We start from the raw sequence: 22,351 nt of genomic DNA on the forward strand, positions 1-22,351 counted from the left end.
CCAACCTGCTGGGTAGTTTTATTTAACTACTAAAAATGACTGTATTGCTTAATTAAAATGAACCCAAAGTATGTTGGAAATGAACATTTATTAATGTTCAATGAATAGTTATTAAACAACAAACATTTATTAAATTGCTTATTAATAAATGTATATTAATAAAATATTAAAGCTTATTAATAAACATTCACCTTTTGTCTATTATTGTTGTCTCTAATTGCATCTGATTTTTAATTTCCCAACTATTTTGGGTTCATTTTAAGCTAGCCATATAGCAATTTTTAAACAATAGTTGGTTTAAATAAAACTACCCAGCAGGTTGGGGAAACATTTAACCCAACCGCTGGGTTAAAACAACCCAATCGCTGGGTTTTTCCATTTTCAACCCAACTTGGGTTGTTTTTAACCAAACATTTATTAGAGTGTGGGAATGACACATGATCCACTTCTTGGAACGGGTTTAATTGTGTCGAGAGGTGTCACCTGTATATTTTTCATGTCTTATATGTCTTTACTTTGCTGCCGTAAGCCTGTAATCTATGTCTTCTGCCCGGTCCTCCTTCCCAGGGTGCACCTGTGCTTGAATGCCGCTGCTGTTACTGTCACACGTGCTCCGCCCACCGCCCCTCCTACCTCCCGCTGCCCTCTATCAGCCCTGGAGTTCAGGTTCTGCTCTCTCTCTTCCTCACATTCTCCAGCACTTTTTCCTCCTGCTACTTCTCTGGCTTTCTCTTCCCTTCCACTTATTCACTTTACTAATTTTCCTGTTACGTTTTCCAATTTTCACTGTTATCCACCTATTTTTTCCCCCATGTACATTTTTGGTTGACACTAGCAACAGGTCACAACTTTAAAATGTGGTTTAAGGAAAATCTTTTAGATTCAAGATGATATAAAGGTTGCAGTCATGTATAATCCAAGGATGAGGATCTGTTGTGTCATTGGCAAATTCTTGTTTCGGCCTGAAGATGTGCTCGATATGTCAAAATAATAAAGTTTGACTCTCTCCAAACCTGTCAAGAACATGTTCAGATGATATTTCACTCCAGAATCAAAAGAAAAAATAAGATAATTTATGACTAGAAATTTTGTTTTGCATTCTGACATTATTTTGATGACAATTAAGCATAAAAAATCTTTCTCGATATATATAATATATACACACATTTTTTTTTATATATTTATACAATTGTGTGTATATATATGTATATATATATATCAGTACAGTCCAAAAGTTTGGAACCACTAAGATTTTTTATGTTTTTAAAAGAAGTTTCGTCTGCTCACCAAGGCTACATTTATTTAATTAAAAATACAGTAAAAAACAGTAATATTGTGAAATATTGTTACAATTTAAAATAACTGTGTACTATTTAAATATATTTGACAAAGTAATTTATTCCTGTGATCAAAGCTGAATTTTCAGCATCATTACTCCAGTCTTCAGTGTCACATGATCCTTCAGAAATCATTCTAATATGCTGATTTGCTGCTCAAGAAACATTTATGATTATTTTCAATGTTGAAAACAGTTGTGTACTTTTTTTTCAGGATTCCTTGATGAATAGAAAGTTCAAAAGAACAGCATTTATCTGAAATACAAAGCTTCTGTAGCATTATACACTACCGTTCAAAAGTTTGGGGTCAGTAAGAATTTGTATTTTTATTTTTTTGAAAAGAAATTAAAGAAATGAATACTTTTATTCAGCAGGGATGCATTAAATCAATCAAAAGTGGCAGTAAAAACATTTATAATGTTACAAAAGATTAGATTTCAGATAAACACTGTTCTTTTGAACTTTCTATTCATCAAATAATCCTGAAAAAAAAAATATTGTACACAAATATTTTGTACAATTGTATACATTAAATGTTTCTTGAGCAGCAAATCAGCATATTATAATGATTTCTGAAGGATCATGTGACACTGAAGACTGGAGTAATGATGCTGAAAATTCAGCTTTGCATCAAATTCAGCTTTTGCATCACAGGTTACTTTGTGAAATATATTCAAATAGTACACAGTTATTTTAAATTGTAATAATATTTCACAATATTACTGTTTTTACTGTATTTTTAATTAAATAAATGTTGCCTTGGTGAGCAGATGAAACTTCTTTTAAAAACATTAAAAATCTTAATGGTTCCAAACTTTTGGACTGTACTGTATATATATCAAGAAAGCTATTTTTTCACACAGATAATAATACAGTAAAAAGTTAAACGTTCATGAGCATTACAGTAATGAAACTTTTGTGCATAATTGTCTTAAAGGATTAGTTCATTTCAGAATAAAAAAATTCCTGATAATTCACTCACCCCCATGTCATCCAAGATGTTCATGTCTTTCTTTCTTCAGTTGAAAAGAAATGAAGGTTTTTGAGGAAAACATTCCAGGATTTTTCTCCATATAGTGGACTTCACTGGGGTTCAACGGGTTGAAGGTCCAAATGTCAGTTTCAGTGCAGCTTCAAAGAGCTCTACATGATCCCAGACGAGGAATAAGAGTCTTATCTAGCAAAACAATTTACTTTTTAACCACAAATGCTCGTCTTGCACTGCTCTGCCACGCATTACGTAATCATGTTGGAAAGGTCATGCATGACATAGACAGAAGTACCGATCCAGTGTTTATAAAGTGAATGTGTAAATACTAAGTCAAACAGCCTTTATAAAAAATGGTAAAATAATGATGTTGGACAATTTTGAAGTTGGAGGAAGAGAGTTTTTCACTTTCCGTGATACTTCTGCCTATGTCACGTGTGACCTTTCCAATGTTGTTAATGCAATGCATGGCCATCACAGAGCAGTGCAAGATGAGCGTTTGTGGTTTAAAAGTATATACATATTTATTTATTTATTTATTTTTAGAAAATGGCCAATGGTTTCTCTAGATAAGACTCTTATTCCTCATGTAGAGCCCTTTGAAGCTGCACTGAAACTGACATTTGGACCGTTGAACCCCAGTGAAGTCCACTATATGGAGAAAAATCCTGGAATTTTTCATTTATTTTTCGACTGAATAAAGAAAGTCATAAACATCTTGGATGACATGGGGGTGAGTAAATTATCAGGAAATTTGAATTCTGAAGTGAACTAATCCTTTAATGTCATAATGCAAAATTCTAATGGTTTAGTTTAATTTAAGCAAAATTTAATTGATGAGGATTTTGGGGTGAAATGTGACCCAGACATGTTTTTGTCAGATTTGTGCAGTTATAGTTGTACTTCACAGATCACTACACAATTCTTCAATTGGGTTTGCCAAGCCTGGAGCAATGTCTTTGAAATTATTAGAAAACAATATTCCAAAAAGTTGGCGTTTCATATAGTGGAGCGAAAAGTTTGTGTCGCCAAACAGTGTCATTGAGAGGACTTTTCAAAAACAAAGTATTGCGCTTTAAGCAATACTTAAAATGTTGCGTCAGCAACATTGGAGACAAATATCTTACATTTACACTTTTTTATTATCTAACTCAATATCATCCCTTTTTTTTGGAAAAAACTCAAAATGACAGTATCAGGCGACCTACTTTTACAATCTGTAAAATTTGTGTGCAATTTGAAAGGACACATTTTCCTCAATTTCTTGTAAACTGATTCTTAAATTCTAACTAGCAGTTGCAATGAAGCAACTATTTCCAGGCATTTGTCTAGAAACACTCAAAGAGCATCAGGTCCAGATATAAGTGTTGTTGTCTATGTCTACGGTGATTTCTCCTACATGGTGTTCATCCACAACGGCCATCTCCTCACTTGTGTGAAATGTGGGTTTCCGTTGGCTGCCATTCTCTCCTGCAGTCTCACTCCTCGCTCCTACTTCTCCGGCAGATCGACCCTCTGGAGCCAGAAACGGACCTGCAGTCCCTGGGCAGCACCAGTTGGCTCTACGAACCACGGGACTCCTCCAGGCCTTCGAGTAGCACCAAGTATGAGACCACCATATTTTGAAGCAGGGCACAGCCCTTGTCCAATCCCGCCTGCTGCCCCATTTCAACCCCACGCCCCATAAACTCGAGTGCCCCGTGCCTTCTCACTGTGATTTGTAGCCTCCCTCAGGGCAAGACTACTTCCCACGCCAATCCCGACCCCGGTCCTTGCCTGCATTGCCCTCTCGGAGAGCCGAACGCCTCCACCGTCCTTTTTTGTCGTCTTGACCGATGAGCGGTTTCTGGAATTCTTGGATTTGCAGTATAACCAGCCTCTTCAAACTCTTCCGTCTTGGTCCGAAATTGCCTCTGAAAGCTTCCATATTTTATACATTACGCTGAATGTTTACGGTTTGGTCCCTCGTACCAGAGGGTTCTCCATCACAAAACCTCCGAACTCGAGCCAATGTGTAGGCGCAGAGTCCTACCGAGTAGCTCGGACACTTGTAGCATTTCTACATCTCCTCATCCGGATGGACACGTTGGCGGAACTTTCTAAAAATTAGTAGATCAACAAACTCTCAGACTGCGACAGCAATACTAGTACTGTTTTTCAAGTTTACGTAGTTCACGATCATGAATGCAACATAACGCAGTTTCCCATCAGCGCTCCTCAAACCCTGTAGCACTAGATCACTTTTTTCCCCCGTAGTTGGACCCACGTTTCCCCCCAGCAGTTCTTGAGTTTTTCAAAAGAGTTGGTCTGTAATTTCGATTCACATCCAGTGCTTCCTTTTTTCTTACCAGGCATCTGCAGCTCTGAGGCCCTCGGAAGAAAGACAATGCCTGTTTAGAGTGTTTTAGAGGTTGGGATTGGAAATGCAATACAGTTTTACTAGGAAGAGTAAAATGCAACCCCAAGAAAATGGAATAACCAAGACAGCATACCCATTCTGTTTTCTCTTTGTTTTTGGGACGCAATTTGATTAATGACCTTTTACCTAACAAGGGAATCCATTTTATTTCGTAAAGTTCTATATTTACATTGTTAACATCACATGATAAATGTGTGTATAACCTCTATGTTCATTTTGTGATTGATGATTTGTTCCGTAAATTTAGTTACCTGAGAGAAGTCATTTGCAGAAAGATGAGACAAAATATTTTCGTAGACGTAATAACTGTAAATGTTACTATTTTCAATTGTAAAAGAATTCCCATGGTGACGATTATCTTTAGAGAGAAGATAATGAAGCCAAGAAAAGAAAAAGCACTAAGGCTAGAGAATAATTCTCCAAACAGCCTTACGCATGTTGTGACATGTACTGAACGTTTGGAAAAGCACTGTAAGTTTGCACCACTTTGTTTATTCACGCAAAAAATGTTATTTCAGTGTATTAGATGGTAGAAATCTGCTGTTTTACTTTGGATAAATGGCACAAGTTTTATGTTCTGTCTTGTTTTGTATGCCATGTTCACACTGCAGCTAAATACGATTTATTTTATTCCCAGTTTCATTATTTACAGCAGTAACAATCGCATTATGAAAATGGATTCACACAGGAAACATTTAAAGTGTTAGTTCACCCAAAAATGAAAATTCTGTCATTAATTACTCACCCTCATGCTGTTCCACACCCGTAAGACCTTCGTTCATCTTCGGAACACAAATTAATATATTTTAGTTGAAATCTGATGGCTCAGTGAGGCCTGCATAGGGAGCAATGACATTTCCTCTCTCAAGATCCATTAATGTAATAAAAACACATTTAAATCAGTTCATGTGAGTACAGTGGTTCAATATTAATATTATAAAGCGACGAGAATATTTTTGGTGTGCCAAAAAAACTAAATAACGACTTATAAAGTGATTGCCGATTTCAAAACACTGCTTCATGAAGCATCAGAGCACAAATGAATCAGTGTATCGAATCATGATTCGGATCACGTGTCAAACTGCCAACGGCTGAAATCACGTGACTTTGGTGCTCTGAACGGCTGATTCGACACACTGATTCATTGTGCTCTGATGCTTAGTTATTTAGTTTTTTTTGGCGCACCAAAAATATTCTCCTCGCTTTATAATATTAATATTGAACCACTGTACTCACATTAACTGATTAAAATGTTTTTAGTACATTAATGCATCTTGAGAGAGGAAATGTCATTGCTCAGGCCTCACTGAGCCATCAGATTTCAACAAAAATATCTTAATTTGTGTTCTAAAGATGAACAAAGGTATTACGGGTGTAGAACGACATGAGGGTGAATAATAAATTAGCTACATTATTTTCATTTTTGGGTGAACTAACCCTTTAAATAGTGACAACTGCATTTCATATACGTGACCAAACTGAACTAATAATTAACGCAGTGACGTCATTCTCACGGACACGACACTCATCTGATGTGCTACAAAAACCACAGAAACTAAGGTAACGTTATGTGTCTTGATTTGTTCGCATATTTCAAATACGCAAAATAAATACGCCTCTGTTCGCTTATATTTATCGTCAAAAATAATGGCGTCCATGTTTCTGGATTATAACCGACGCTGTTGCTATGGTGACAGTTTTGCAACGGTCGTGATTGCGCGTTCCAGAGTGACTGCTGTATATCACACACATACAGAATGAGAATTTAGCGGATTCATTTCTCATTTGAAGGATTAGTTCACTTTCAAGTTCAAATTTCCTGATAATTTACTCACCCCCATGTCACCCAAGATGTTCATGTCCTTCTCTCTTCAATTGAAAAGAAATTAAGGTTTTTGATGAAAACATTCCAGGATTATTCTCCTCATAGTGGACTTCAATGGAGCCCAAACGGTTGAAGGTCAAAATTACAGTTTCAGTGCAGCTTCAAAACGTTCTACATGATCCCAGACGAGGAATAAGAGTCTTATCTAGAGAAACCATTGCTCATTTTCTAAAAAATATATATATATATACATTTTTACCATAAATGCTCATCTTGAACTAGCTCTCTCCTTCTTCTTCTCTATTTGAATTCCAGCAGTGTAGACACTGCTAAGTGTATTACTGCCCTCCACAGGTCAAAGTTAAAGTTAGATACTTGCACTAGCGTATTGTATATGACAATTTAATTCAAACTTTGACCTATGGAGGCAGTAATACACTTAGCAGTGTCTACACTGCTGGAATTCAAATAGAGAAGAAGAGAACTAGTTCAAGATGAGCATTTATGTTTAAAACGTATAAAATTTGTATGTTTGTTTTTTAGAAAATGAGTGATGGTTTCTCTAGATAAAACCCTTATTCCTCATCTGGGATCGTGTAGAACGTTTTGAAGCTGCACTGAAACTGTAATTTTGACCTTCAACCGTTTGGGCTCCAGTGAAGTCCACTATAAGGAGAAAAATCCTGGAATGTTTTTATCAAAAACCTTCATTTCTTTTCGACTGAAGAAAGAAGGACATAAACATCTTGGATGACGTGGGGGTGAGTAAATTATCAGGAAATTTTAATTTCAAAGTGAACTAATACTTTAAATGTCATTGTCACTCTCAAAACGTTGCAGTGTGTACTTGGCTGTTTTTTATTCTTGTGTGGAAAAGAACTGTTTGATTTTGGCTGTTACTCACCTTTGAACTGCAGTGTTTGTCTCTCATGTCCTGTTTTATCTGTTAAAGTTGTGGTAATTTCTTTGTGACTGTGTTGCACATCCTCAGCCTCCAGACATTGCTATCATCCTCACACATTAATAACCACCGTTTGACATTGTTTTGTCCCATTTCCTAACTGAAAATTGCCAAAGATGCTTATTTAAGATTCATTTAACTCATGCCATCACATCCTGTAACATGAGCTTTGTGTATTTTTTGACACTGTGTTCATATTTCTGAAATTTTGTCACATATTTAATATTTCTAGTTTAATTAGCAGTCCTGTCTGGGCTTTGACAACTTGATTGGGATTTTAGAGCATTCCCATTTCTGAATTCCAATATATTTTTCCTTGTGTAGCTTACTCCACCTTTCAAGTTTCCGGACACCAAGGTGTGAATTGAAGGGGACTCAGGTGAAACTTTATGTGAGTCCAAATGAGGAAGAAATTGAGTGAGTATGCGAGAGAGAAAGAGGAATACAAAATTAGCACTTAACTGCCGTACCAAACGGACTGTCCAAAGTTGCTCCTACTGCAAAAACAAACTTGAAAAAGGACATTACTCGACCGATAAACTGATTTGCTGGTGACGTGGAAATGGACGTGACACGTCAAATATTAAAATATGAAGCAGCATGATATTCAGTTTAATTGAATTTCACAAAGCAATGTCATATTTCACCCCAAAATCAAAGGTGAGATTTTGCATAGGCCTATAGCAAATGAAGCCATTTTTAGGACTATGAAGATTTTGTGACATTATTTTCTTGACACATATTCACTGCAAATCATAACTGTAATGTGGGTCACAATTGTAAGCATAAATTAAATACAAGATGCAATTAAAATATATAGGCCATATATTGTACTCTACAAATGTAGTCTGTTTTATTTAATAATATAGTATCATAATATTATATAATAATATATTTCTCAATATGATGAAAAAGATTTTGGGGGAATTTGCTTAATTGCAAAAAAAAAAAAGTATGGTCCTAAAAATAGGTTTTATTTGCTTCTTTGATTTGATTTTGGGATGATTCAGGCATTTCTCAAGTTTTCCATGAGATTGACTCATTTCTATTTTCAAATAGCAAACTGAACTTTCTGGAATTTCTGGAAAACTGGAATTCTCTTTCCTGAGCACTGTGTGAACATTATGACATTTTAGTGTTCAATGTTTCCTCTTAAACTGTGGTTTATTTTCATATGGAGAAGGACTTTGTGAGTGATGTTAGCAGCATATACCTAAAAAAAGAAAGAAAGATCTTTTTGAACTCTTTGTACATTGTGTAACTGCTTGTTGACGATTTATGACATAATCAGCAAAAAGTGTATATGAAGAATCCAGCTAAATTAAAATCAAATCAATGGTTGATGCAATGATCTTACTGTGAAATAGCAAAGATGTAGCATATTTAGGCTATTGATTTGCCATATGAAAACAGAGCTGAATTAAATGTCACTTTATAGCCACCTGTCACAAAGCCTAGCTGTCCAAGCATCACAACGAGTGTTTTATTTTAATTTTTTTTATAGTTAGCAGGTCGTGTTTGTGGGCACATATGCTGCAGTGGAATAGTTAGAATGATTTACAGAAAATGAGAAAAAAAAGGAGAAAAAATGCAAACCCCTCAGGCAACACTTCTCCCTCGCTTCCTCTTTGAATTCACTTGAATTTCTTTTGAACTTCACTTAATTTGAGCAAATATTGACAAACAATTTAACACAAATTACATTAGTAACCTCTATTTTCCCTGGTTGGGAAGAGTATGAGGATGTCAGAATCATACCAGGATCAGGGCTGAATGCTTGCACTTGACAACACAAGAAAAAATACCACTGTTGGCCTATGTAGAAGGTAAAGTAACTACGATTAAAAGATGTCGATTAAATGTACTTTTTGTCCTGAATGTTCATACTATTCTGTATGTTCATTCCATTTACTTAAGGAACAATCATTATACTATCTCAATGCCATTGAACTAATAAATTCAAGACTTTTTGCTCTACGTTTTTGTCTTTTGTCTCCAGGTGGCTTTATTGATTTGATGACATTATTGTGAGTAATCAAGATGCATTTTACTGCGTGTTTAAATGCTGTACAAGTAGACCAAATCAAAAGCAAAAAAAAAATGATGTTTTTCATTTTATTTTCTCAAAATACATGAAAAACAAAATGCTGAAAATAATCCAAACAGTAAATAAAAACAAAACAACCATCAAAGTAATAAACGCACATCATACACAAACCCATTAAGTAACGCCCTCTGGTCTGTCATAAATATGAAATGAAAGCCAATGGAAGGTTCATTAAATTTTACAGGAATTTGTGATAATCCGAGTCACTCGAGCGAACCGACATTTCCTGAACCACAGGCATTAGTCATCATAAAACGCAAATGGGCTATAAAAATCTTCAATCGACTGTAAAACCAGTGTAGATATTTGGCTGAGTCTTCCATGGATATCGGGTGGGAAATCGTGGCACCGTGGTTTTATCGATCAGGTCGCACCATACCAGGTCTAACGGACAGCATCATTGGCCGAGCAGGAGGTCGCATCATGTGTGGCCCGGGCATCATTTGCATAGGTCCGCCCATTGGTGGACGCATACCTGGACCTGGAAAGAGACATTCAATTCAGAACAAGGCATCCTTCACATTAACTTGGCTACATCTACATTTGAACAATCTTACCTGGTCCTCCAGGCATCATGCCATGAGGAGGTGGACCCATCATGGGCATCATAGGAGGACCACCCATTGGAGGAGCTGGTAACATGCCAGGTCTCGGAGGTCCGCCTGCAAGTTAAAAGAGAAAAACAGCTTATTCCTTGTACATAATCTATAAAGGAAAACACAAGTATGGCAAAAACTTTCAATTTATTAAAGTCCCACTGTAGTCAATTTTATCTCTTAAAACTCTTTGATCACCAAAGTGACATTTAAACTTTTTCCTCCACTCCGCTCGCACAAGCTCAGAGATCCACTCGGTCAACTTACTGAGGTAAACGCTTCACAATGGTATCGCTTTTTACAACTTCGGTCACATAACGGTAATTACGATTAGCGTTTTGCTTGACTGTGTTATCAAACAGCTGCTAATAATGTGTTGCTAATGTTACACAAACCATGTTCCCATTTGCGAATCAGTAAAAAAAAAAAAAAAAAAAAACTTCTAAAAATCAGTATCCTTAGAAACGCTCTGAACACCTTAGAACGTCAGTGGAGAAAGACATATAGTTCATCATAACTTCGTAATATACGAAGTTTAACTTTTAACTTTCTAGCATATGGGTATATGGCGTATCATATACCCGCCATATTGCTAAATCTACCTGATTTTTCATATCAATGGAAAAATATACTGGGATAACCTTGCTTCTTTGGAGACTCTCCTGCTTCAGATCGGTCATAGTTAATGATATGCTAAAGCCCCGCCCACACGTTGACATGATTGGTTGCAAGGTATTTTGTGACGTCAGAAACACCAGCAATTTCAAACAGCGTTTTTTTTTTTTAGATCACTGCGGTTTTAAAGAAAATACTCAGCAATGGTGTTGACTTATGTATTTGCACGTTTTGTCTTAAAGCACATTAAAAACACCACAGACATATAAACAACATTAAAAGCTTGATTTTCACCACAGGGGAACTTTAACATAATTTCTCAATTTATTGGTTGACCAATATGACTGACATCTAGAGTAGGGTGACTGATATCATGCCAAAATTTATACAATACCAATATTTATATAATACAATTTAGTGTGCAAAACACAATTTTAGAATATAAATATGTTAAGGCAAGACACCACAGGTGAATATGGTAAATTAACAAATTAACAATAGTTTTGCATCACAAGTTCTGAAATGTTTTGTTTGTGCAAATGAGGCATTATCTTAAATGATTCAGATCATCAAACTAATTTTAATAATACAAAAAATGCAGTTTTTAAATGATGATTTCATTTATTAAGGGAAAAAAAGCTGTCCAAACCCACCTGGCCCTATATAAAAAAGGTCTTTTAACACTTAAATGTGTACTTCACATGTTTTCTTTTCGCTATTCTGAAAAAAGATATGTTGTGTGTGGAAGCAGAATAGCCCAAAATCTTAAAATTTGTGTGTGAAATCTGTGTATGACCATTTTCATAAACAAATCATGTTAAATTATATTAATTACATATTAAAATTATATAATTTATATATAAAATTCTATAATAAAATGAATAATACCATTTAATTTCAAAGAGTAAGAACAGGTGCGTAATAGCTTCAGCTGCGAGGTTTCTCTGAATAACGCAGATATACGAGTATCTGACTAACGAGAGGCATGTAATCTTGGTCTCTTGTTTTAAGAATGGCACACTGTTTGAGAGTGCGTCTGCAGACAGTGGCGAGTTTGACAAGAGTGACGAAAAATGCAGAAAGCCTTATACAGAGATGGTTACTTGGGCATGTTTTATGCAAATGACTAACCATGTGCACATGGCCACTCATTTAGAACGCTTCAAATTCATTAATGTTTGAATGAAGTTAAGAGCAAATCCTCACATGTTGTGAATTATTTTCATGAGGAGTTCTGTGCATACAAATATGAAATAATCTACGCAATTATTAGTGAATGAGACTGAGTGGTTTTGCCTGTAAAGTCTTCACTTAATTAAGCATTGAGTTGCTCAGAACTATTGACAAGGCTGTTGGTAAACTTTGCGACTGCCAAGAAAGGGAGCAAACATTTCAGAGCACTGAAACTTACTAATGTTTGGATGAGGAAGCAGAGATCCGCCAGGTGGAGGAGCTCCTGGGAACGGGGTGGGTGGAATTTTACCCTGCTGGAAGGCGGCCGCTGTAACACAGAAAAATGAAGAAAATAAGAAACAAGTGCCCGATCAACTGAATCAAGATAATTATATCAAGTATGCATTTGTATAGATCAGTGGTAATGTCTAAAAACATACACAAGAATATGAATTACTCACTTGTTTTGTCGATGAGACTCTGAGCCTGCTCCTCCATCCATTTCTGATAATAATCTTTCACATTTTCTTTATGTTTACGTCCGCTGCAGTGTGTCTTCCTGACTGATGGCTGCAGAGATTCAATATACAAACAATGAACATTTGCACAGATGATAACGAATGTCATTTCAGATTAACAAAAGATTGTATTAAAAGAGCTAATCTTACCGAATCATGTGTCAGGTATGTGTCACAATAATCACAATAAAACCTGGAAGAGAAACAAAAACGGGTGTTACACAAAAACAATTCAACCTCACACAAAAATACTGTAGTGGTGGTACTAGAGGATGACTTACTAATAATAATAATAATATCATAACTATTTATAGTACAGCTACTTAATACAAAATAAGTAGCAAAGTACCATGATTTTGTTGGACATGTACCATGAAAGTGTCTTCTTGAATAATTTTGAGCACCATATAAATAGCGTAGCATACCATAACACTGAAATTCACGTAAAATAGTATTTACATGATGGTAGAATTTTGTTAATGCTGTTTTTGCATATTTTCTACTGTTAAAACCCGATTACTCCAGCAAAACGTTATTTGAAGCAGTTAAACTGTGTATAAACATAAGAACTAGCATACTAAATCAAATATTTTGAACCCATTCAAACGCTGGCTTAGCTTACAGAGCTAGCTCTTGTCTGAGAAACGCAGTTGTTTTTGTAATGTAGTTTACTAAATTGCCTAAATGTACAATCGATACAATGATTAACATTTCGCGACTCAGATATATTGGTTTGTTTTTAAAATACATCGTATATGTTTGTATAAAATAAGCATAAAAGATTGACTCACTTCGGCATCTTCACAGCGGAACAGCGCGGGGCGAAAACCACCGGATGTAGAATACGAGAATCCTTTTACGTCTTTGTTTGCGCGAACACGTGCGTGCACTGACGCCACCCCGTGTTTGGGAGAGGATCTGTATCAGTTTACCCACTTCAAAAGGTCTCAATTCACGCCTAAATAAATACATTTGTGTTTGCTTTTATTATAGTGACGGTTAAGAACATTTCCCTCTAATATATTAAAATTTAATACCTATAGCGTATGAAAATATATTTTTGTTGAAATCTGATGGCTCAGTGAGGCCTGCATATCAGTTCATGTGAGTACAGTGGTTCAGTATTAATATTATAAAGCGACGAGAATATTTTTAGTGTGCCAAAAAAAAAGAAATAACGACTTATTTAGTGATGGCCAATTTCAAAACATTGCTTCAGGAAGCATCGGATCATAAATGAATCAGCGTATCGAATCTTCTGTTCGGAGCACCAAAGTCACGTGATTTCAGCAATTTGGCGGTTTGACACGCGATCCGAATCATGATTCTACACACTGATTCATTATGCTCCGATGCTTCCCGAAGCAGTGTTTTGAAATCGGCCATCACTACATAAGTCGTATTTTGTTTTTTTTTGGCGCTCCAAAAATATTCTCGTCGCTTTATAATATTAAGGTTGAACCACTGTACTCACGTGAACTGATTTAAATATGTTTTTAATGGATCTTGACAGAGGAAGTGTCATTGCTCCCTATGCAGACCTCACGGAGAAATCGGATTTCAACTAAAATATCTTAATTTGTGTTCTAAAGATTAACGAAGATCTTACGGGTGTGAAACGACATGAGGGTGAGTAATTAATGACAGAATTTATATTTTTGGGTGAACTAACCCTTTAATGTTACTTGATAAAAATACAACTATTCATTATTAATTGTTTACAATCATGATTTTGTCCCTAAAAGGCAAACATTTCTTCAGGGTGAAATATGACTGGACATTTTCTTGCCAGGCTTCATGAGATTCACGGTTGTGCTCTATAATAATATATTTATACCAATACTATAAGCATTAACAGATAAGGGACACTGCAGAATATAGTTTTATTCTGACAAAACAATTGAGAAAACTATAACATCTTAAAGCAACGAGTATTTCGCAACATGCAGCTGCCATGAGATGTTTGCTTGTGCAGCTTTAAGCAGTTCAACTTTAATGTTTTATGTTGTTCATTCATTCAAATCTGTAAAGTTCCACCAAAAGCAAAACCTCTGACAAAATGCCTATTACACAGTACAATGTCTAACAGGTTGCAACACCTTTTTTTCAATTCTACTATCTTATCTATTTTGAGCCTGAAGCATGACAGTTCATATTTAGCCTTTCTATTGTAGTAGTCAGTAATAAACCTGTAGCTGGAAGTGCTTGAGAAACAGGATGTTGCAACAGTATATTTAAAATATCTGGTTGATCTGATTTGCCTTTACAAAAGCATGTATGATGCCATTACTCATCGCAAACAAATTTTGAAAGAGATACTGATTGTAGCAGACAGACATGTGGGTTGAAATAGAGTACAAAATATATTAAAGTAAACATTAAACAGCATCCGAGACCCGTTTAACTTCCTTAAAGGATTAGTCCACTTTCAAATTAAAATTTCCTGATAATTTACTCACCCCCAATGTCATCCAAGATGTTCATGTCCTTCTCTCTTCAGTCAAAAAGAAATGAAGGTTTTTGAGGAAAACATTCCTGGATTTTTCTCCTTATAGTGGACTTCAATGGCCTCCAAACGGACTAAGATCAAAATGTCAGTTTCAGTGCAGCTTCAAAGCGTTCTACATATTCCCAGACGAGAAATAAGGGGTCTTACGTAGAGAAACCATCGCTCATTTTCTAAAAAAAATTTAAAATTATATACACTGTGTATTACTGCCCTCCACAGGTTAAAGTCTGAACTAATTGTTATACTGTATACTTGCACTACCATGTTGTATATGAAAATTTAGTTCAAACTTTAACCTGTGGAGGGCAGTAATACACTTAGCAGTGTCTACACTGCTGGAATTCTAATAGAAAAGAAGAAGAGAGCTAGTTCAAGATGAGCATTTATGGTTAAGATGTATAAAAAATTTTTTTTTTTTTTTAGAAAATGTGCGATGGTTTCTCGAGATAAGACCCTTAATCCTCGTCTGGGATCATGTAGAGCTCTTTGAAGCTGCACTGAAACTGTAATTTTGACCTTCAACCGTTTGGGCTCCAGTGAAGTCCACTATATGGAGAAAAATCCTGGAATGTTTTCATCAAAATCCTTCATTTCTTTTCGACTGAAGAAAGACATGAACATCTTGGATGACATGGGGCTGAGTAAATTATCAGGAAATTTTCATTTGAAAGTGAACATCCTTTAATGTGACATTTCCAAGTGAAATAGGATATTACAGTTTTTCTCAGTCGCTTTGGTACATTTCTCAGATCAGAATTGAAATTCTGAAAACTACCTGTTCAATTCTCACATCATTGTGTCACTTGTACACATCAAAAAAGCAGTTTCTCATTTCTTTGAACAAGTTGCAAATGCTTTGGTACATCCATGCAAATGATTATGTACAATTCTCTGTTGTTTCCTACATTATCAGTTGCTTATGTCATGTTGATCAAAATGTATTATATTGGGTCTCTGTTGAATAGTCTCACCCCCCACAACATTTAGGCACAAGCTCATAGCATAAGTCTTTACATGCAAAATGGTTGAACAAGTTATCATAATATGTCAAGCATATTTCTATACTTTCTATATTTCCATTAGACTTTTTTCTAAATCTGTCCTGAATTGGTAAATTGCTCCCAGGTGAATCTTGACGACATGACATGACTCAATAACGACATGACTCAATGACATGTTCTGTCAATAAAATACAGTACAAACAGTAAGAGAGTAAATTTGAATCTTTTCTATTCTCTTGCAATTACACTCACACATACACTAAGATGTAACTTATAATTGACAATAATTGTCATCAAAACTTTAGCCATAGTTTCCATCAGAACGTCCCTCCAGAGTAAACGTTATTTTGAGAACTTGACTAAACAATTTGACTGTCTTATCCGTACACAATGACACAAGGACTTGTCATTCTGATGGCACTGACATGTTCATTGACACAGATATTTACTTTTGAGCGATGAACTAAGGATTTTGAGTAAGAGAGTGGCTTTTGCAGGTTATCCATGGTGTTTTGCTATTTGTACAAATTGTTTTGAGAAATGCACTTACTGTTTTGCAAATTGTGAGTTTGATTCGAGAAATGTACCAAAGCGACTGAGAAAAACTGTAAATGAAAAAAAAGCAGGCATCCACATTTAACTTTGTCCATTGGAACAACATGCTCAGTACCAAAAGGAACATCTATCAAGAAAGTAAATGGGTCCATTTTGATTTCATGTTAATAAACTTGTTTAATAAACTTGCACATAACTCAGCCATTGGTAACTGTAAAATGGTGACTTGATAAAACACGAAAACCACTTATTTCTTTCCAAAGGATTAGGAACCTTCATCCAAGTATTCAGAATTACATTGCATTTTATTTTAGATAAAGACTTAGACATAAGACATGATAATTTATGCACTGTTAGAACACACATCACTTTCATATTTTCAGTAGCCATCGGTGAATGATGAAAACTGTTGATCCTAAATAATTACTAAATATACTAATTACAATAGTCCCTTTGAAATGATGCGAATGCTTGCGGGAAGTCCCAGGACGTCATTATCCTCACATGATGCAGCTTGAAAACCCATCTGACATATGCAGCACATCTCAATGTCATCCGGATTAAATACAGTGACGTGACCAATACATCACCAGAAAACCAAGTCATTTCTGCTCTTCCTCCTGGAAAACCACAGCGGCATTAGTCAACACACCAGCCCTGCCGATACACCGACCTGATTCACTCCAGCTGTGGCACATCTGTCTCTAAACAGTGCTCATAGGTTGGATTTGGGTGCCGTGTTGACAGGAATTGCTCTGAGCTCTGTCCGCATGCACAAGTATTCGCCAATGACTGCCATGAGGGCCATGCAGGCCACGTTGACCAACCACCATGACAGGGCGGCTGGGATGTGGGCGTTATAGATCCAGCACCCGATCATGTGAAAGAAATGCACTGTTACGGTGAAGTCCAGGCACTGCTTTCCCCGTCGGATGAAAAACCACAGGCCAAGAGCACTGAGAAGAGAAACAGAGCCAGGAATGACTTAAGACGGCAGATAAAACAGAGATAACTGTTTGGAATAAGAGACATTAATATAAACTTACCATGTGAGAGAATTCAGAATGAATGCCATCATAGACAAGCGGCCTTGTGTTGTTGAAAAGCCAAGAACCTTGAAAGAAAGTAAACTAGTTATTTGTAGGGCTGGGTTGACAATATCGGTTTTAATTGAACTTCATTTTGATGAACCAGTATTGATTTTAAAGGATTAGTTCACTTCAGAATGAAATTTTCCTGATAATTTACTCACCCCATGTCATCCATGATGTTTATGTCTTTCTTTCTTCAGTCAAAAAGAAATGAAGGTTTTTGAGGAAAACGTTCCAGGATTTTTTGGAAAATGACACATCGTTTCTCTAGATAAGACTCTTACTCCTCGTCTGGGATCATGTAGAGCTCTTTGAAGCTGCACTGAAACTGACATTTGGGCCTTCAACCCGTTGAACCCCAGTGAAGTCCACTATATGGAGAAAAATCCTGGAATGTTTTCCTCAAAAACCTTCATTTCTTTTCGACTGAAGAAAGAAAGACATGAACATCTTGGATGACATGAGGGTGAGTGAATTATCAGGAAATTTTAATTCTGAAGTGAACTAATCCTTTAAATCCCAAAATCGATCTTTCAGTCTATGCTGTTTTCTGTTGATACATGGACAAAACACCTTCCATCCAGAAATCACAATAAGCTTTCTTACTTTTGATAAGAAAAAAAGTCTTAGCTTTCAGATCCTGTCAATTTTATCTCAAAATGCAAACAATAAATACAGTTGACACTCTTTGAGGTGGCGTGACAGATCGCTGTATTGCTAATCATGAACCGATCATCTCTTCCTTTTTACTACTAATTATAGCATGAAATTGTGTTCAACATAAGGTATGACGAATGAAACAGTACAACTTACTAAAATGTATCATGTAATCACTCAATCACTGTTTTAACCATGGAAGGACATCAATAACGTTATATTTACTTCAGAAAAACATTCAATTTCCATATCTAGTTAGTCAATAGAGGAGCATTTTGCTAAGTATATGCACTATATTATATATCCAATACATTTTTAGTGGTCTCATTTATTGTATGTTTGAATTAATCTTAATATTAAGTTACGTATCGATTATAAATAAATGCTACTGACCTATAAGGCTCTAAATGGCTTAGCTCCTTTGTATTTAAAGGGTTAGTTCACCCAAAAATGAAAATTATGTCATTTATTACTCACCCTCACATCATAAGACCTTAATAAGTCCTTCATTCATCTTCGGAACACAAATTAAAGATATTTTTGGTGAAATCTGATGGCTCAGTGAAAACACTGCATTGAAGCTTTATGAATCTTTTGTTTCGAATCAGTGGTTCAGGCCGCCAAAGTCACATGATTTCAGTAAACAAGGCTTCGTTACATCATAAGTGTTTAGAAATTTCAATATTTCACATGACTTTGGCAGTTTGATACCCGCTCCAAACCACTGTTTCGAAACAAAAGATTTGTAAAGCTTCGAAACAGGGTTTTGAAAACACGCATCATTAGATTTAGCTGAAAAGTCGTTTTTTTTTTTATGCACAGAAAGTATTCTCAACACTTCATAACATTAGGGTTGAACCGCTGTAGTCACATGAACTGTTTTAAATATGTCTTTAGTAGCTTTCTGGGCATCTGAAAGTGTTAATTATCTTGCTGTCAATGGAGGCCTCACTGAGCCATTGGATTTTATCAAAAATATCTTAATTTGTGTTCAGAAGATGAACTAAGGTCATACAGGTGTGGAATGACATGAGGGAAAGTAATTAATGACAGAATTTTCATTTTTGGGTGAACTAACCCTTTAACTGATCTTCTATCACCCTACAATCCATCACGCTCCTTAAGATCAAAACTCTGGACTTCTGGTTGTACCTAGGATATCTAAGTCCACTAAAGGAGGGAGAGCGTTTTCACATTTGGCTCCTAAACTTTGGAATAGCCTTCCTGATAATGTTCGGGGCTCAGGCTCACCCAGTTTAAATCTAGATTAAAGACGCATCTCTTTAGCCAAGCATTCACATAATGCATCTCATATCCGATCAATTGCACATGACTGTTACAAACAGCAGCTACAATAATTATTTGCTTTTCTGTTTTATCTCAGGATGCCCATCCCAAGGTGACTAGAGAGTACATCAGCTTCAGTTTGGATCCAGCATGTTATGAAGATGACCAACACCCGTGAAGAGATGGCGCCAAACGATATGTATTGTGAAAAGCGCCATACAAATAAATGTGAATTGGATTGAAAAGGATGAGAGAGACATTTTTTTGCCATTGTCTGCAAAATAATGATTGTAAGTCTTTCATCCAGCTCTATTTGGACAGGTACTTACCTCATAACTGAATATCTGGTCAAGTGATCTACTGGTATGGACCAAACCATCAACACCAGCCAACCACAGACCCAAGAAGCTGTAGTAGATGCACTGCATGAGAACAATCTGAGATATTATGAGGATCGGATCCCAGATGTAGCTGCGGAAATGACTGCCCATCTCGCAGGAGAAGAGGGGGACAACACACGTCCCACACCAGCTGGATGGGTTAACAGGAGCCCCAAGATTTGAGTTTCAACCTGTCAATACCAAAAGAATAACAGTTAGTTTGTCAGACCTACTTCTGAGAATACCATTGGAGATCTCCAAAAACATGGTATTTTTTGTTAGAAACCACGAAAGCGTAGATAAGCTAAGTAAACCAACCCAGATAATGTGATAACTTCCGCTGGTCAGCATTATTAGGCAACATACGCACTAGTTAGCATTCAAACAGCCTATAGTCAAGAATAATAATGTGTTATCGTCAATATTTTTAAAGTTATATATAAACATAATTAACATAATACCAACTTAATGTCGTTTCATAGCAATAAACAAACATGTATATGTAAAATATACAGACGAACAGGCTGTTTATTAGCATTCGCTAGCTAAAACAGCGCTAACCTGCGACTTTGTTGACGTCCGTCTGTGAGTATTATAATGTCATGAAAACACGAACCCTTAATAAGACACATCCGTAATGAGATCTTGAGGTCGGTCCAGTGCCTGACAGTTTAAAATAAAGGATAGGGAACGCTTTATGTGGCTAATAATATTAAGTTCAACCGGATGCGAAACTTTGAGCCGATGTTCAGAGCTTGACGTCATCATCATCTGTGTGTCCCGCGGCGCAGATTCGACACATCATCAACCTTCACCGATCACCTCAAAACAGATTATCCCGCTGAAATAACTGGGAAAATGATATTATTATTATGTAAATTATTATGTTAATGTTAATGTAATAACATATATATATATATATATATATATATATATGTGTGTGTGTGTGTAATAACATAATATATATATTACATTAACATTAACATAATAATTTACATAATAATAATAACATTTTCCCAGTTATTTAATTTTATATATATATATATATATATATATATATATATATATATATATATATATATATATATATAATTTTATATGTTCGCGCACCTATAAATTGTCATAATTCAGCTTCATAATTAGCTATTATTGTAAACTAGAAAAAGAAAGTTTGAATTTTGGTTTGAGAAAGCCTTATCTGGAAGTTTAAACCCGTTTAAAAGTGTAAAGTGTATGGACCATGGTATGGACTGGTGCTAGGATTATTTAGGCCTTAGTTCATTAGGACATTTAAAGGGATAGTTCACCCAAAAATGAAAATTCTATCATTGTTTACTCACCCTCAAGTTGTTTAAAATCTGTATAAATTTATTTCTTCTTTTTCAATATATGTCATTGCAAGTTGCTTTCAGTTATATCAGTTTAAATACGCATTATAGTTTGGGACTAGCTTAAGCATTGTCTGTGAAACCAAGCATATATAAAGTTAAAGTTAAAATTGACCTAACCCTTGTTGTGTAATTTGAAAGCAGTTTAAGCAGGCTGTATCCTGCATTGTTTTCTGATGATTGCTTGTGGTTTAAGTGTTTCGGGTAGTTTCCACTTAAACATTTGCTACTGGGAAATGAATGATGGTTGCTACGAAGTTGCTTGGTGGTTTCTAATGTGTTCTGAGTGGTTGCTAGGCTGTTTATAGGTAGATGTTTGCCAAGCCAACATAATTACCGCTTCAAGACTTCAGAAAGATATATAGGCCCTGATGTGTTTATGCCAATGACATTATGATTTATGTTTTTTCCCCCCCCACTTACTGGCATATTGAAAGTTAACAGTTGTTGTCTGTGACTTATTTGTCATATTTTGTGGTCAGAATGCATGTAACACTTCTCACATTTCATCAGAGCTTCCTCTTGTCTCACTCATCTTTTGAGTTGGCATTTGACATTCACACTGTGGTCCGTCAGTTGGTTTGTCGCTTGAATAAGAAACAAGACCTGAGCCTGAGAAATTAAAGCCTTTGACTCTTCTAGTACACTGGATGCAATATATATATATATATATATATATATATATATATATATATATATATATATATATATATATATATATATATATATATATATATATATTGATATTTATAAATCTTAGTCGACATATGTATAAATCAGTAAATGGGTAGTTTGTGATCATGCTGTATTTTGATATGTGATGCAACTGTCAGGTATAACCCATTTTCATATTTATCTTGAATATGTACCAACATACAGTTTATTGGTAGTCTGGGACAGTTAATTATTGGTTAACTGTATAATTTAAGTTATGTATTAAATGC

General features: G+C 35.6%; 3 protein-coding genes across 9 annotated transcripts in view; 1 reads left to right on the forward strand and 2 right to left on the reverse strand.

Moving 5' to 3' along the window:
- Positions 1-9,520, forward strand: part of anks1ab (ankyrin repeat and sterile alpha motif domain containing 1Ab) — a 50,479-nt gene extending 40,959 nt beyond the window's left edge. The window contains exons 13-14 of one of the 5 annotated variants that reach the window (XM_067373397.1): positions 3,832-3,929; positions 5,109-5,631. In XM_067373397.1, coding sequence (XP_067229498.1) covers positions 3,832-3,929; positions 5,109-5,277 — 267 coding nt within the window. In that variant the 3' untranslated portion in view covers positions 5,278-5,631. Of the gene's footprint in view, positions 1-567; positions 1,228-3,831; positions 5,632-7,854 lie in introns of those variants that run through there. The other 4 variants (XM_067373401.1, XM_067373399.1, XM_067373400.1 and 1 more) reach the window with 4 other exon arrangements.
- Positions 9,521-9,883: 363 nt separating this feature from the next.
- snrpc (small nuclear ribonucleoprotein polypeptide C) lies at positions 9,884-13,417 on the reverse strand. Its single transcript, XM_067373402.1, has 6 exons — positions 13,331-13,417; positions 12,690-12,732; positions 12,483-12,591; positions 12,260-12,349; positions 10,195-10,299; positions 9,884-10,118 (listed from the first exon to the last, which is right to left on the reverse strand). The coding sequence occupies exons 1-6, from the start codon at positions 13,336-13,338 to the stop codon at positions 9,994-9,996; spliced, it is 480 nt and encodes a 159-aa protein (XP_067229503.1). The 5' UTR covers positions 13,339-13,417; the 3' UTR covers positions 9,884-9,993.
- A 2,259-nt stretch (positions 13,418-15,676) lies between these two features.
- Positions 15,677-20,784, reverse strand: sys1 (SYS1 golgi trafficking protein). 3 transcript variants are annotated; one of them, XM_067373392.1, is made up of 5 exons: positions 20,581-20,784; positions 20,338-20,408; positions 19,969-20,210; positions 17,651-17,718; positions 15,677-17,560 (listed from the first exon to the last, which is right to left on the reverse strand). In XM_067373392.1, the coding sequence occupies exons 3-5, from the start codon at positions 20,128-20,130 to the stop codon at positions 17,320-17,322; spliced, it is 471 nt and encodes a 156-aa protein (XP_067229493.1). In that variant the 5' UTR covers positions 20,131-20,210; positions 20,338-20,408; positions 20,581-20,784; the 3' UTR covers positions 15,677-17,319. The 3 variants fall into 3 exon arrangements, with proteins under 3 accessions (XP_067229493.1, XP_067229491.1, XP_067229490.1); XM_067373390.1 differs by lacking the exon at positions 20,338-20,408 and having other exon boundaries at positions 20,636-20,784; XM_067373389.1 differs by lacking the exon at positions 20,338-20,408.
- Between the last annotated feature and the right edge of the window lie 1,567 nt (positions 20,785-22,351).

The sequence above is a fragment of the Chanodichthys erythropterus genome, chromosome 21 (genome assembly GCF_024489055.1).
Source record: "Chanodichthys erythropterus isolate Z2021 chromosome 21, ASM2448905v1, whole genome shotgun sequence".
NCBI classification, from domain to species: Eukaryota; Metazoa; Chordata; class Actinopteri; order Cypriniformes; family Xenocyprididae; genus Chanodichthys; species Chanodichthys erythropterus.

Bases quoted from the DNA above. Each gene is read 5' to 3' on its own strand.
- sys1 (XM_067373390.1), bottom strand. From the start codon at position 20,130: ATGGGCAGTCATTTCCGCAGCTACATCTGGGATCCGATCCTCATAATA. The intron at 17,719-19,968 runs GTAAGTACCTGT...CTTTCTTTCAAG, and splicing joins ACCAGATATTCAGTTATGAG to GTTCTTGGCTTTTCAACAAC. The intron at 17,561-17,650 runs GTAAGTTTATAT...TTCTCTTCTCAG, and splicing joins ATTCTGAATTCTCTCACATG to TGCTCTTGGCCTGTGGTTTT.
- snrpc (XM_067373402.1), bottom strand. The intron at 12,592-12,689 runs GTAAGATTAGCT...GAATCTCTGCAG, and splicing joins CATACCTGACACATGATTCG to CCATCAGTCAGGAAGACACA. The intron at 10,119-10,194 runs GTAAGATTGTTC...GTCTCTTTCCAG, and splicing joins CATGATGCCTGGAGGACCAG to GTCCAGGTATGCGTCCACCA.